This window comes from Chlorella variabilis (assembly GCF_000147415.1).
Source record: "Chlorella variabilis unplaced genomic scaffold CHLNCscaffold_4, whole genome shotgun sequence".
In the NCBI taxonomy this organism is placed as follows: Eukaryota; Viridiplantae; Chlorophyta; class Trebouxiophyceae; order Chlorellales; family Chlorellaceae; genus Chlorella; species Chlorella variabilis.
This window is the reverse complement of record NW_005435084.1, coordinates 1,724,951-1,739,265: the sequence shown is the minus strand read 5'-3', so window position 1 is coordinate 1,739,265 and position 14,315 is coordinate 1,724,951. Positions and strand designations below refer to the sequence as shown.

The following is a 14,315-nucleotide window of genomic DNA, read 5'->3' as shown; positions in this document are numbered from 1 at the left end:
CCAAGCACCTGGATGTGTAAGTGGCTGGCTGGCGCGGCGTGGCGTGGCTTGCAGAGGGGGCCTGGCGTGAGGCTCACATGCAGGGGCATGCCAGCAGGCTGAAGTGAGCTGCACGCGGGCCAGGGTTGGCCACAACAGGGTAGGTGGCTCGCACGATGCAGCACCCTTCCGATGAAGCAACACAACCGGCCCTCCCCGCCCGCCGCCCCACCCCCCACCAGGGCGCAGCCAGCTGCGCTCGGCAGGGCGCAGGCTGGTCGCCAGCGGCCAGCGGCCAGCAGCGGCAGGCGGCGGCGCCGACCTGCACAATGACTTGGGTGCGGCGCAGCTCTGGCGGGGCCCCGCGGAACAGCACGCCCGCGCTGGGCTGGCTGGGGGCCTGGAAGCCGCCTGCAGCAGCGCACGCCAGGCCGGCACATGGCGTTCAGGCGGGCAGCCGGGCGGGGCAGGCGCGGCACACAGCCCGACGTGTGTGGCCCTGGCCCTCACACACAGGCGCCGTGCTCCCCTGGGTGGCGGCGCACACTGCGGCCTGTGGCCCATGCTGTGCATGCTGCGCTGCGCTGCGCGGCGGGCGGACCTGTGAGCAGGAAGTTGATGCGCACGGTGACGCCCGCAAAGGTGGCCCCCGGGGCGGGTGAGCTGAAGGCCACCGTCTGCTGGTTGGACTGCATGACCGACACGTGGCTGACGGTGGTGTTGAAGATGGCGGCCGCCCTGCCCGCCGCACCCTGGAACAGGATGCCGTCGCCGTTGTCGGTGATGTGCCCCGCCTGTAGGTCCAGGTCGCGCACCCCGCCCTGCGCAGGCGAAGCGGCGGCGGCGGCGGCGGCGGGCGGGCGTGGGAGTGGGCTTGGGCAAGGGCAAGGGTGCAGAGCCGCAGGGTCGCGATGGACGGCGGCGGCCTGCGTGCTGCTGCTCCCACCACAGACCAGCTCGGTCACAACGACCCAAGCTCCCATAGCGGCTGCAGCTGGCTGGCGGGGCGGGCCAGCGGGCGCGGGGCGCACCCACCATGACTTTGACGCCAAAGCGGCTGAAGCTGCGCACGCTCGTGAGCACCATGGGGCGCCTGTAGGAGCCCGCAGGCAGCACCAGGCCCTCCCCTGCACACACCCGGGTGCGCCGGGCGGGCCACGTGGGTGGCACAGGCTGCTGGCGCGCACAGCCAGGCACACACAGCCAGGTGCACACAGCCGGGGTGCACACAGCCGCCGCGATGCGGCCCACGCCAGCCCGCAGCGCACACCTGTGGATTGCCTGGCGGCCGCGATGCCGGCATTGGCTGTGCTGAACACGCCGACGGTGGGGGACAGCGTGACGGCCCGCTGGAGGAAGAGGGAGCGGGACTGCAGTACCGTGCAGGTGGACAGGCAGCTCCTGATGGCCAGCTGCAGCACCTGGTCATCTGCAGCAGGGCAGGGCAGGGCAGGCGGCGGGGGGCGTGCGGTCGGCTGGGTGCGGCTTCTTGTAAGGGTGGGCACTGGTGCTGTGCAGTAAGATGCCGCACCACAGCCCAGCGCACCACAGCCCAGCGCCTCCGGCGGCTGCAGCTGCGGCTGGCTGTGCTGGGGTGGAGGGCAGGGGCTGGCACGCACCCGACAGCGAGAAGTCGCTCCACCACGCCGGGTACACCTCAGCCACACCGTTCCCCATCTGGACCTTGCCTGCAGGGGCACACGCGTGGAGGCGACGGGTCGGCCAGGAGCGCTGGGGCGGCAGCAGGCAGCAGCGGGCGCGGCAGGGAGAGCCCCAGTCCTCAGTCTGCGTCCAGCTGAGGCGCGCCCGCACCTGCGCCAGTGAACATGGGGTCAAACCAGATGGGCGCACGCCTGGGCGGCTTGCTCAGGGTCAGCTTCACGCCGGCATCCACGATGAACCTTGTCCTGGCGCCTGCGGCGGCATGGCAGGGGGTGGACTGGTTTGGAGAGGGGATTGGCCGCCCGAGGCGCGCACGGCACCCCACCCTCTGGATCGAGAGTGTGGCCAGGCGGGGGTTCGGCACAGGGGGAGGCACCCGGCATGGGCGGCCCGCCGGCGCCGGCGCCGCGCCGCACCCATGAGCACTGGCTTGGAGAGGACGAGGTTGGCGGTGATGCGGTACGCCCCCACCGGGAAGTACAGCACGCTCACGCCAGGCGAGCGGTCGGCGTACCGCAGCGCCAGCACATCGCTCGTCACGCCGTTGCCTCGCGCCCCAAACCGCATCACGCTGCTGCCGCCGGGGCAGCCGCCGGGCAGCGCCGCGGCCGGCCGCACCAGCCCTGTGGGCGGGGAGTCTCCGTGGAAGGGCGGAGGCAGGGAGGCGGCGCGGTACACGGTGTTTGGCAGCGTCGCCAGGCCCGGGGGGGGCTTGGGCGCCGGGCTGGCGCCCGCGCCCTGCGTCGTCTGCTTCTTGGGGGGTGGGGGCGAGCGCTTGGGGGCCGGCTTGGGGGCCGGCCTGGGGCTGGGGCGCGGGCTGGGCTTGGCGGCAGGGGGCTTGGGCTTGGGCCTGGGGATGGGCCTGGGCCGGGGGCGCGGCGGAGGGCTCTTCTTGGGGGGCGGAGGGCGGGGCTTGGGCCTGGGCTTAGGAGGCGGCCGCGGGCTCGGCTTGGGCGACTGCTTTGGAGTGAATGCTGCGGTGGACAGCACCTCGCTGTCCCCTCCCTTGGCTGCCGCCGCAGCTGCTATGGCGACCGTGTTCACATCTGGGAGATGGCTGTCGCCGGCCGCGGCGCCATCCGCTGGCGCATCGACGGGCAGCGAGCGCGTGCTGCAGAGGGAGGCAGGGGCCGACTCGCTGAGTGGCGGCAAAATCTGAAGAGCTCTCAGCAGCCAGGGCGCAGGCGGTGCTGCCAACACGGCTGGGCCTCTGCTTGCAGGCCGTGGTGGCAGCGGGCTGCCCACCTGATCTCTTGCGGCTGCAGGTCGGCAAGCAGCAGCGCAGCGCTGGCAGCGCGGGCGCGCGCCTCTTGCGCCGCGGCAGCGGTGCTCAGGTGCCAGGCGACCTGCTCCACCACTACCTGCAGCAGGCGAGCGGGAGGGCAGGCACATGGGGGTTGGAGAGCGCGGCGTGACAGACAGGTGGGCAGGCAGGCTGGCAGGCAAGCAAGCAGGCAGCTGCCACGCTCAGAGCAGCTTGCCTTAGCCGCATCGGAGCTCTTGCTCGAAGGCTGGCTGCGTGTCGCCACAGCGGTGGCTGCGGCAGCAACCACCACGCCGTCCTCGCTGCCGGCAGGCTCATCTAGGGGCGTCTCCCAGCTGGGCCAGCCCCCAGGTGGCTCTTGGAGCCAGCCTAACTGAAGCGCCGGGTCGGGTGACCCCTTCTGCTGCAGCAGGATGCGGGTGGGCCGCTGCCTGCTGACTGGCAGGCTGTCTCGCCACCCGGTGGCTGCTGCCACGATTTCCACACTGCTGCTGCTGCCGGTATTCGAGCTGGCTCTAGCGGTGGCACCGGGCAAGCTGCCAAAGCAGAGGCCGAGGGCGGTGCATGCCAGCGCTGCCACCGTGCATGCCAGCGTGGCCTGCCTCCAGTTTTTTCTGCAGTGGATCATGCTACCGCCCTCCTCCACAGCCTGCGAGCAGGGATCAGGGGCGGCCAGCAGATTAGGTGTCGGAGGGTGTGCAGGCAGGGGTCCTCGCCGCACAGGACCGTGCAGCGGCGCGGCGCAAGTGTGCACTACGACCTGAAGCCGGCAGAGGCGGGCCCCTCCACAACCCACCTGCCGGCTGGTCTTCTCCTGCTGCCTGCAGCTCGCTACAGGCGACAAAACGCCTGACATGTGGGTCTGGGGCACACCGCGGCCCCAGTCTGGGAGAACGTGTTCAAGCCAACAACGGATCGCCCTTGTCGCTGGGTGCCCCAAGCTGCAACAGGAGACGAGGGCTGGCCGGGGGCCGACCAACCCTGTTGGGGAGTTCGTCGAATCGGCTGGGGCGTCCAGCGCCCTGTCAGAGAGGAGGTCTGGCCGCGGCGATCTGGGCAGGGGGAAGGGGGGGCAGGGGTGTTGCTGTTGTTCGTCGGCTTCCGCCAACTTTCCAAAACCCTCCTCGCAAAGTTGCCCCGACAGGAGCAGCTCCGAGGTCAGCGGGCGCAGCGGCCAGCGCAGGCACCGCGCCCATCGGCTACCATATACGATGATGGACTGTTCTTAAGGGCCGGCGGCGAGAAACGAACGCATGGTGGGGGACATGCCGCCGGCATGTCCGATGCATTGTGGCTGCCCCAAGCTCTAAACTGTGGCTGATCCGCTCACCTTTAATACTTGGCAGTGAAAAAACACATAAGAAAAGGAAATGGGTGGCTTAATGAATGCGATGTGTCTCTTCCCACCAGAGTCAGCTGCTGGTAATGGCCTAATCCAGCTCCACCTGGCAAGCCTGCCAGATGGCCAGCTCCTGAGTCCTGGGCGGGCATTCCTCTGAAATGACAGAGCAGAAGCGTCTATCTTTCTTTGTTGGGCACTCTCCTCTGCTATAGAGTTAGCAGGCAGAGGCTTTGAGAGAAAACAACCGCCTCCCAACAGTTACATCACGTGCACGCCTGGCATGCACCGCTCTGCTGTGTGCAGTCATTACAGGCTCAACATGCCTGGCAAGCAAATGACAATAGGGGGGCAGTGTGGGTCGGTTATTTCCTGGGTGGGCCCTAATCTAACTGAACTGCTAGCCGTGCTGCGGGGTCGAGTAGGTACGCTGCCTATGTGCGGTCAGGGGCTGCCTAGCGTGGCGACGGCCATGGTGAAGGTGATCTGCTGGCTGCCGGCCACCATGGTCTGGCCTGTGAGGTTGATCAGGGTTACCTGGATCTCGTCCTTGGCGCCGCCCCCAGCATTGTCCCTCACCTGCACGCAGGGGCCCAGGAGGCAGCAGCAGGGGGAATGCATCGGCCAGCTGCGTGGCGCAGGAACGGCGAACCGGCGCAGCCCTGCCGCGGCCCCCAGGCTCCCTCCCGCACCTGCAGGCACGACACCAGCGGGAGGCCGGTGGACTTGAGCTTGGGCGCGTCGCACTTGATGTTGTACAGCTCGCCGGTGGCCATCTGATGGTACACGTAGAAGGTCTGGGACTCGCCCGGCAGCCAGTCTGAAGCGGAGAGAGGGAAGGGGGGGACACGGCGGGCAGGCAGGCAGATGCTCAACACCCAGGACAGCCAGGGGCAGGCTGGGTCGCCCAGGTGCCAGGCCGCCGCCACCCCACCACCACTCACCCAGCTCCGGCACCGCCCGTATCGTGAAGTAGTTGGCCAGCAGCGACTTGCCGCCGTTGAACAGGCTCTTGCTGCGGGGCTGCGGCAGCGCACGCAGGGCGCACAGAGCATGCAGGCATGAGATGATGAGTCTCGCGCTGGCGGCGGTGCATGGGCTGGGGGGCAAGGGGGTGCACCGGCCGAACATGTGCGCCACACCCGCCGCCCTGCCAGCGGCAGCCTCAGCTGCCTGCCGCCTGGCAGCTCGCTCACCCGCGTGGCTGCCTTGATCGGCGTGCTGGCCAGCAGCGGGTTGGTTTGCCCGGAGAACTCCACCATGGATGCCAGCCCTCGCAATGCACCCGCGCCATCAGGCTGCACGCCAGAACCAGCAGCAGGCAGGCGGCAGTCAGGCCAGCGCGCCAGCAGCGCGCGCGCATCTCTGGCACCAGCAGCGCCACCAGCACTGGCAGCAGGCAGCTCATGGTGGGCAGCCCGGCCCAGCCGCCGCGCCACCCACCTGCTGCTCCCGCAGGTTGATGCTGGCCTGCAGCACGATATGCCTGCCCGAGAAGAGGGTGGCGCCTGGCGCCACAGCCCCCACCGACCCAATCCTGCACACGTCCCCAGCCGAGCAAGGCGCACGGCAGTGAGGCGGCAGGCTGAGACGGAAGAAGGTAGCACCCCTTGCTTGCCATGGCGCCCTTGCTTGGCCCTTATTGAAGGTGGTGGGCAGCAGCCGCCAGCCAGCGAGCCCATCCATCCGCTCGCTCCACCGGCTGCTCCGATTGCTGGCCGCGGCGCCGGGCGCGGGCGGCGCACCTCACCACCTCCCGCGCCGTCTCGGTGCGGGGGTCGGCATACAGCAAGGCGTAGGCTGTGTTGGTCTTGCAGGGCGTCACGGTGGCAATGTTGAACTGGTTGGAGTCCCAGGCGGGCATGGGCTTGGCGGAGAAGAAGAAGGCCATGGCGGCGGTCTGGCCCGAGGCCGCGCAGCCGGTGATGGCACTGCCCAGCACCTGGTTGCCCTGGAAGATGCAGGCGTCACCCCCGCACCCCTCCCCCGCGCGGTACGCAATGCCTGCGCAGCACCACGCGCCCAGGCAGGGCCGCCCATCAAAACGAGCCAGGGGCAGCGCAGGTCGGGTCCCGGAACGCCACCTCCACAAGCAGGGCGTGGGACCAGGAAGCGGAGGGGTGCCCCCGCTGCGCGCCGCCGCCTCCACCCACTCACCGTTGCGGCTGTTTGTGATGGTGTCAAACCAGATGGTGTTGTCCAGCACGGTGCCAATGTCGCCCTCCTTGGGCGGCTGCGCCTCCAGCCGGATCGCGTCGCCGCAGTTGGCCAGCGTCTGCAGCGGGGCGGCAGGCAGCGCGCCAGCGCACGCTGGACGCCAGGCCAGGCAGGCAGGCGGCAGGAGGGGCGGGGGCTGCTGCGCCAACTACCCCACGCATCTGCCCACCCACGGCCGCCAGCCGGCCCCGCACCGCCCCCGCCCTTGATGACATCGTTCCGTTTTGGGCAAGGCCCTGATACACCGCCCCAGCGAGCGGTGCCTGGCGCCCCCCCTGCGGCCGCACCTTGAGCTGGAAGGAGCCCAGGTCGGCGCCAAACAGGCGCAGGCAGAAGTCGGCAAAGCCCGACAGGTGCGGCAGCACGTTCTTGAAGGAGTAGCCGCCCTTGGGGAAGGTCACGCCGCGGCCGTTGCCGTTCACTGCACCCAGGCAGCGGCGGGCGGGCGGGCGGCGCAGGCACAGTCAGCTGGGGAGGTGCCCGTGGTGGGCGGCAGGGCGGCCCATGCACGCACGCAGAAAGGGCGGCGGGGCGGGCGTGTGGGCGGCGGCGCGTGCCTGCCACGAAGCGCGCGTCGGGCTCCGACATGACGTTGGCCGCGTTGGTGAAGGTCACCTCGCGCCCGATCCCATACTTAGCGTTGGACAGGTATAGCATGGCGGCGCCAGACGAGGCCGCCGTGTCAAACGCCGCCTGCGCCGGGCGGGGCAGGCGGGGAGGAGCAGGGCGTGAGCAGGCCTGGCTGTGGGCCGCACCCCCCCGGCGCTCGCCTGTAACTGCCAAGGCCCAGCCGCACCTGAATGGCGGGCGCATCATCCACCTTGCCGCTGCCCACCGCGCCAAACCATTCTGGGAAGACGCGCACTGTGTCGATCCCAAACGCAACCTTGCCGCCAGCTGCAGGCAGGCGCAGGGGCAGGCGACCTGTCGGGCAGGCAGGCCAGCGGGCGCAGGACAGCGACAGCCGCCCTGCTGGCAACCACCGAGGCGCAGGGCGTGCATGGGAGGAGCAAGCCCAGACTGCTCAGCAGGGATGCCAGCTGCTCATGGCTGCCCCCCCCCACAGTCCCACCAACCAACCAACCACCCCCCAACCGGGCCACACCAAACCGCCGTGCCGGCGCGCCGCCCACCTCGCACGTCAAACAGGCGCCACAGCCCGTACTCTGGCTGCGACTGCAGGGTCAGCGTGGCGCCACCTTCCACCTGGAACACGGCGCCCTGCTCCCCCAGCACCGGCTTGCGCAGGGACAGGGAGGAGCTGATGCGGTAGCGGCCGCGCGGCAGGTAGATGAGCCCCACCGACGGGTTGCTGTCCATGGCTGCCAGCGCGGGGGCGTCGTTCTTCACGCCCTTGCCGCTGGCGCGCCCCGGCCCCAGGGCGTCGATGTTGCCGCACGTCTGCGCTGCTGCGGAGGGCGCCCATTGCGCCGCAGCCACCACTGCCGCCAGCAGCAGCAGCAGGCGGGGCGGCGGCGCCGCGCCAGTTATGCGCCGCGCCATATGCCCCCTCTGCTCCCTGCTCAGGCCCAAGCTGGGGCGGGTCGCCCACTTGCGTGCGGCCGTGGGTGGAGCTCTGCAGTGCAGGGCACAGGCAGCACATGGGCGGCTGGGAGGGCATGCAGCAGTTGCTGCCTCGGGCGGCGCCCAGCCGTGCGCCTGCGCCTGCAAGCCGCCTGGCTTCTGGGCCAGGTCCGTGCCGCGTTGCGCTGCGCGCCCACCACCCGGCGCTCCAGGCCACCTACACCCTGGCCGGCTTGCGCAGGGGCGACATGGGCCGCCAGGCGGCTCCAGTGGCGAGCGGTTGCATGGCGGTCAGCGCCGGGAACCAACCACCGCACACGATGCTGCCACCACTCGCCTATAACGCCTGAAAACGGGGTACCAGGGCGCTGGGGAGTCCCGTAGACCTGAAACGGCACGTTCTATTGACGCACTTCCGGCGTGCGAGTGGGGCGGGTGAGGTGATCAACGGTGGAACGCAGGGCCCACACTCTCGGGTCAAAGCTTCTTGCTGGCGGCTTTGTTCCTGCTGAGCATGGCGCGCTCCAGCTGGCTCCTCATCCTCAATCCAGAGGCCAGACTGCAATCGGGAGCGAGCCTCGGGCTGTCCCCTTCATCTGGGAGTACACGCAAATCACCGGAAGGCCTGCCCCGCGCCCCCACCCCTCCACCCCACACACGCTGAAAGCGGCGCGCCAGACCCTAGCCGGGCAGCTGACGAGACTGCCCAAGTCACGGGGACCGGCTCCGTGGCGCGCCCTGGCCTGGGTGGCCGCATGAGCCCCTCACCCCTCGCTGCAGCGGCCGCTGCCAGCCACTGCAGCCTGGGTATGAGCCGGCTGGGAGGTGGCCTGCTGGCTGGGCAGGCTCAGCCGTGCTGGCGGTGCAGCCGTGTGGCCCCCCGCCGCCGCCACCCGCGCCGCACCTTGCAGGTGCGGCAGAGGGCTGTGTACCTGCGCCGCCATTTCCATGTGCCATTTCTGTGGCTCATGGCTGTGCTTCAGGAGTGTCTTGTCACAGCTGGGGTCAGCCTGGCAAGGCTGGAGGCTGTCAGCCACCTGGGCTGCCACGCAGTGTCGGGGGCAGCCAAGGTGGATGTCCCTCTTGCCACCCTGCCTGCGTTGCGCGCCTGCCCCAGCATCCACCCAATGCTGACCCCGCCGCCCCTGTATCTTGCTGCGCTGCGCTGCCTGCAGTCGCCGCGAGCCGCCCTGCTGGACCCGCCACCCTTTGACCCCTCCAAGCTCAGTGTGGAGTACCTGCCCGGCAGCCGCGGGGCGGCGGTGACTGCGGGCCGCCGCTACACGCTGACCCACAACGACGTCACCGGCAGCCTGCAGCTGTCGATAGGTGCGCGCAAGGAGCGGCGGCAGCAGGGCATGTGGGGCTTTCCTGCTGCCTGCTGGGCGCGCCTGCCCGCCGGCCTGTGCCCACCGGTTCCTGGGCAGCAGTCCGCATGCGCCGCACCTCTGCCGTCGCCGATCCTCTTCCTTGCCCTGCCCGCCCGACAGGCCACGAGTACAACCGGCGGCAGCTGGATGGCTGGTACACGCGCATCCTGCGGGACGAGATCCTGGCGGAGTGGCAGGACACGCCCACGCCCGCCCCCCCCAGCAGCGGCAGTAGCCCCGCCGCCACAGGCAGCGGCAGCGACGCCGACGAGTGCCCCGCAAGGAGCGGCGGCGGCGCGGTGCCCTCCCTGCACGTCTACTGCCACGTCAGCGGGGAGGAGCTGTGGCCCGCGCCGCCCCAGCTGCGCGCCTTCATCTTCCGCCGCGAGATGGCGCTGGTGCTGGACACCATCACCCACGCCGAGGCGGCGGCGCTGGTGGCGGCACCCCGCCTGCGCGCCGCCCCCGTGTACGTGCACCTGCGCAGCGACGTGCCGGCGCTGGACCGGGTGGTGGAGTGGGGGGGGTGGGCGGACGGCCCCCCCGGGGCACCTCCCGCTCCTTCCTCAAGGGCTTCCTTCCTTTCTCTGGGAAGGGGGACCAGGGACAAGGGGAACGCCCCAGCCACAAACGGTTCCGTGGGCTCCGGGAGCCGATCCGCCTTTTCGTCCGCCGCCGGCGGCGGCAGTGGGGACGGCGGCGCGCCCGGCGGCGCGACGTGCGGCGCGCGCTGGGACGGCGGCGCCAGCTGGGATGGCGAGGACGGCGGAGACGCCCGCGCCAGCGCAGCCCAGCAGCAGCAGCAGCAGCAGCAGCAGCCACGCCAGCCGCCGTTGGCGGCAGCAGCAGCCGATGCGCCGGTCGCCCTCAACGCCAGCATGGCGGCGCCCGCTTCCCAGCTGCCGGCCTCCAGCCAGCCATGCGCCCCGATGGCTGTAGGCAGCTCCTTGGCCGGCGGCGGCAGCACCAGCTCTGAGGGCAGCGCTGGCAGCGTTAGCGCCCTGGGCGCCGCCAATGGCGCGGTCAGCTTGCTGGCCGACTGCCCCAGCTGGCTGAGCGCCGGCGCGGTGGCGGCAGATGGCAGGCAGCGAGCAGCAGCCGAAGCGGTGCCCATAGTCGCCAGCAACCGCAGCAGGCAGCGGTAGCGTAAGGCCGCCATCCGCGGCATGCTGCCCGTGGGCCGCCCAGTTTGAAGCGAGAAGAGCAACCTCCCCATCACCTTCCTTCCTTCAACAAACGAACCCACTGATCTCATCGGCACTGTAGCATAACCGCAATTCGCCCAATCTCTTCCTGTCCCTTTCGCCCACCAGTCTTCTTGCGGCGGCGCTGGTGTGTGCGCCCAGCCAGCCACACCCGCCCCCGCACCCAATTTTCGCCTCAGCTCCTCACGTTGCCGGGCCTGACCGCACCCAGCCCTACCCCTTGCCCTGGCGCTGTGTGCCCCACACCGTGCTCTGCAAACCCCTTGTGTAAAGCGGCTCCGGAGCGATGCCGCGTACTGCGAGGTTGCAAGGTGCCCGCCAGTGGCGGTTGGCAGCTGAGATGATGGCAATGAGTGGTACAGCAGCAGCCCTGCGTTGCTGCGCAAGGGAGGGCAACAGCGAAGCTAGGGGCTGTCTGCGTGCGCCCCATGCCGCCCTCCTCCGCCCTCCCCTCTGCCGCCGCCTCTGCCGCCGCCGCCTTTGCTGCTGCCGCCGCCGCCTGCTGCGCTGTACTGCAGCAGCGCCTGGCTGCCGCCGGAGTCCTCCAGGTCGCTGTCGTGGTCGCCGCCCTTGCGCCTGCCGCCCTCCTCCTTCCTGAACAGCTTCTTCAGCGGCTGCTTCACTAGCGTGTCGGGCGCAGAGGCCAGCGTGTCGCGTGCAGTGGTCCACGCACGCTGACCCGCCTCTGCACGGCGCGGCACGCGCGGGGGCGCGGAGGGGCAGCGCAAGAGCAAACGTCAGCGGCGAGGTGGGCGAGCAGCGGTCGGCTACGAGCGGCGGCACGGCGGCTCCACGCCGCCTCGCCGGGAGCAGCAGGCCTGGCCCGCGCCTGCCCTGCAGGAGCCGCCTCCACAGCGCGGCCCCGCACCCGTGATGTTGTCTGTGGTCTGCTGCACCGTGTCTGTGACCACCGCATTCACGTCGGTCATCACGTCCCGCACATCAAACATCACCCGCAGGTTCTTCATGAAGCCGGCGGGAGGGCGGCTGGCATCCATGTAGTCCTGTGGTGGGGGGCAGGGGGGTGATGCAGGGTGGAGTCAGGGTGGCGGCGGGGGGAGGATGGGAGCAGATGATGGGGCGGAAAGGGCTGGGCAGCGGCACGCCGGCGGCTCGCCGGGGCAGGGCTGCCCAGGCCGGCTGAGCAGGTGGCGCCCCGGGAGGCGGGGCTGGGGGCGCACTCGCGGCGGGAAGGCGTGTGCGTGCGCCACCGCGGCCATGAACATCTCTATGCAGATCAGGAAGTTCTGCATGCCGGCAGCCACGTCGTCGGTGTCGTAGGTGCTCCACTCGGCGGGACGGATGAGGCCCAGCTTGGCGCAGATGGCGATGAAGACTGGAGGGGGGGTGGGGAGCAGGAGGGGGAGGCGGGTGGGTGGGCGCCACGTGGGTGGGGGCACCAATGGGCTGCCTGGCCAGGCCCAGGCTGAAGATGTGCGGCCTCACTGCTCGCCCCGCCTGCCCACTTCAGTGACAAACTCCAGCACCCGCCGCCGCCTCACCCGACTGCCAGTACGTGACAAAGACCACCAGCTTGATGACCACAAACTTGGAGAGGGGGCGGATGGGGCGCAGCTCGTCGTGCGTGGCGCGGTACAGCAGCACCAGGCAGTACAGCGCCCACATCTGCGTGAAGTTGTTCACCGCGGCCACGTACGGGTAGGCGCGGTCCCGCCGGAACTCGCCGTCGCCATACACGCCTGCAGGCAGTGTTGGAGGGGTGGGCACAGCATGTGGGCTGGTAGAAGGGGGCAGGTGTTGAGGGACAGGGTGAGAACCGGGAGAAAGAGGGAGAAAAACATCATGGGTGCGGCGCCACAAACGCTTGCAGGCACCAGCACTGGGGGGCGGCACACGGCACAGCAGTGAACTGCACTGCATTGGCTGCCCCCTCATCCACCGGCCCGCCCCTCCCCCCGCGCCCCACCCGCAATGTTGGTGACCACCGACACGGCTGTGGCCAGGGGTCGCGCAATGACGTAGGACAGCACGCCGCGCTTGGTCTCCCAGAAGAAGCGCTCGCCCATGGCCCACGGCTCCAGCAGCCGGCTGACGGGCCACAGGTGCGGCACCTGCTCCTTGACGGTGAAGTAGGCTGCAGGGGGGCGGCGGGGAGGGGCCGGGAGCGGGCAGGGGGTGAGGCCGCGAGCGAGGCGTGGGAGGAGGCGAGCTTCTTAGAGCAGAGAGAGAGGGGGGGAAGAGAGAGAGAGGGAGGGAGAGGGAGTGCGAGTGCGCGCGTGCTTGCGCGCGCCGCCCACCCGCCACGTCTCCGTACTCGTCCTCCAGGTAGGCCACCAGGTACATGAAGAACTGGTAGATGACAAAGGCCTCGTAGCACTCGCGCACCGGGTCGATGTAAAACCTGCGAGGCGGGGGCGGGGTGGGGAGGGTGGGGAGGCTGGCCTGTGTGCGCGGGCCGTCGCCAGGCAGAGCAGCTGCGCCCGCAGGAGCAGCTCAAAGGACTGGCCGGGCGAGCCCAAGAGGGCCACAGCCTCCGAGCGTGACGTTGCGGCAGCGCAGGCCACGCCCCTCGGGGCCCACTCCCGCCGCCACCGTGGCGCCCTGCGGCGCGCCTCACCGCGCCTCCTTGAACCGCAGGCCGAGCCAGCTGTCCACCGCATAGATGGGCACCATCCACAGGATGCGCACCACACGCAGCTGCAGCTTGGGCCGGTTGTAATACTCCAGGTGCATGGCCACCTGGGCGGGCGGGCAGGGAGGGCGGGCAGGCAGCGGTGAGGCCGCGGCGGCACGGCGGGCTCCACACCGGAAGGCGCACGAGCGGCAGCCGCCCGCTGCGCTGACTGCGCCGCCGCACCTCGTAGATGGAGGCAGAGACGGCCAGGATGACGAAGATGCCGGCGATGAACCATGCTGCAGGGGGAGGGAGCAGCGGGCGACTGGCATGGGCATGCGGCGGGCACGGGCACAGCCCAGGTCCGACCCGCGCTGTGCAGCCACTTGCCCTGGTAGTGGACGCTGTAGTGCGCCTTCTTGAACTCCACTATCATCCAGGGCAGGGCCGACAGCGTGGCCACCGCCATCAGGATCCATAGCTGCGCGCAGGGGGAGGCAGCGCAACCCTCGTCGAGCGCCGCATTGCAGCTGCGCCAGCTGGAGGCGTCACTGGGCAGCGACCAGGCTGGGGCAGGCGGGGGCTGCCTGTGGCGGCACAGACAGGACGCTGGCTAGCCCCCATCCAGCTGGCTCCGGCAGCCAGCCTCGCCGAGGAGTCTCGAGGCAACCAGCGATCGAAGGGTGCCCCCTCCTTCTGTGGCCTGGCGGGTGTGCCCCACTCACCGCCCTGAACACCCGGCGCACTGGGAAGATGGCCATGGCTCACAGCCGCAGAGGCTCACACAACCACGCCCAAACCTGGTGCTGCAAGCCGTCAGCTCATTGGTTCAGCGGAGGGATAAGCGGCTGGACGAGTACACGCGCAACTGAAACGAGCGATGGTGCATTGCGCTAGACCTAGGTCGACCTTCTGGCTGACGTGGCACCGAAACATGCCAGAGCAGTGTTTCTGAAAGCTGGCGAAATCGCCAAATGCTGGCGAAATCGGGCCAAAAAACGGCTCTGGCTGGCGATTGGCCGAAGGCCATCGCCAGCCAGGGCTGGCTAAATGAGGGCAGGCGGCGGGGCGACATCGCCAGCGCGTCGCCAGCCCCCATGACTGACATCGCCAATATTTTGAGGAGAAATGGCCAATTTTCCTCAGGAACTTCACTCCATAGTGTTAAACAAGCGCAGCT

At 69.9% G+C, this 14,315-nt stretch overlaps 4 protein-coding genes across 4 annotated transcripts in view; 1 reads left to right on the top strand and 3 right to left on the bottom strand.

The window, feature by feature from the left end:
• The window catches only part of CHLNCDRAFT_57120 (expressed protein), a 6,228-nt gene extending 1,938 nt beyond the window's left edge, over positions 1-4,290 (bottom strand). Inside the window, exons 1-11 of the mRNA XM_005850095.1 lie at positions 4,236-4,290; positions 3,702-3,957; positions 3,123-3,554; positions 2,887-3,002; positions 2,058-2,752; positions 1,792-1,893; positions 1,599-1,667; positions 1,250-1,408; positions 1,015-1,106; positions 581-800; positions 302-390 (exon numbers count right to left, since the gene is read on the bottom strand). Of these exons, the coding sequence (XP_005850157.1) occupies positions 302-390; positions 581-800; positions 1,015-1,106; positions 1,250-1,408; positions 1,599-1,667; positions 1,792-1,893; positions 2,058-2,752; positions 2,887-3,002; positions 3,123-3,554; positions 3,702-3,761 (2,034 nt within the window). The 5' untranslated portion in view covers positions 3,762-3,957; positions 4,236-4,290. The remainder of the gene's footprint in view (positions 1-301; positions 391-580; positions 801-1,014; positions 1,107-1,249; positions 1,409-1,598; positions 1,668-1,791; positions 1,894-2,057; positions 2,753-2,886; positions 3,003-3,122; positions 3,555-3,701; positions 3,958-4,235) is intronic.
• Positions 4,291-4,688: 398 nt separating this feature from the next.
• On the bottom strand, positions 4,689-7,964 carry CHLNCDRAFT_142306 (hypothetical protein; the record flags this gene model as incomplete). The annotated part of the gene is made up of 11 exons (XM_005850094.1): positions 4,689-4,823; positions 4,937-5,064; positions 5,189-5,267; positions 5,441-5,542; positions 5,688-5,781; positions 5,990-6,248; positions 6,402-6,519; positions 6,749-6,847; positions 7,026-7,154; positions 7,258-7,358; positions 7,595-7,964. The coding sequence occupies 11 exons, from the start codon at positions 7,962-7,964 to the stop codon at positions 4,689-4,691; spliced, it is 1,614 nt and encodes a 537-aa protein (XP_005850156.1).
• Positions 7,965-8,953: 989 nt separating this feature from the next.
• On the top strand, positions 8,954-10,500 carry CHLNCDRAFT_142305 (hypothetical protein; the record flags this gene model as incomplete). Its single annotated transcript, XM_005850346.1, has 4 exons — positions 8,954-9,055; positions 9,161-9,314; positions 9,476-9,872; positions 10,044-10,500. The coding sequence occupies 4 exons, from the start codon at positions 8,954-8,956 to the stop codon at positions 10,498-10,500; spliced, it is 1,110 nt and encodes a 369-aa protein (XP_005850408.1).
• Positions 10,501-12,027: 1,527 nt separating this feature from the next.
• Positions 12,028-13,435, bottom strand: CHLNCDRAFT_20742 (hypothetical protein; the record flags this gene model as incomplete). Its single annotated transcript, XM_005850093.1, has 5 exons — positions 12,028-12,260; positions 12,488-12,655; positions 12,819-12,922; positions 13,139-13,260; positions 13,379-13,435. Coding segments are annotated over 5 exons (684 nt in total), but the record flags the coding sequence as incomplete, so codon positions are not given.
• Between the last annotated feature and the right edge of the window lie 880 nt (positions 13,436-14,315).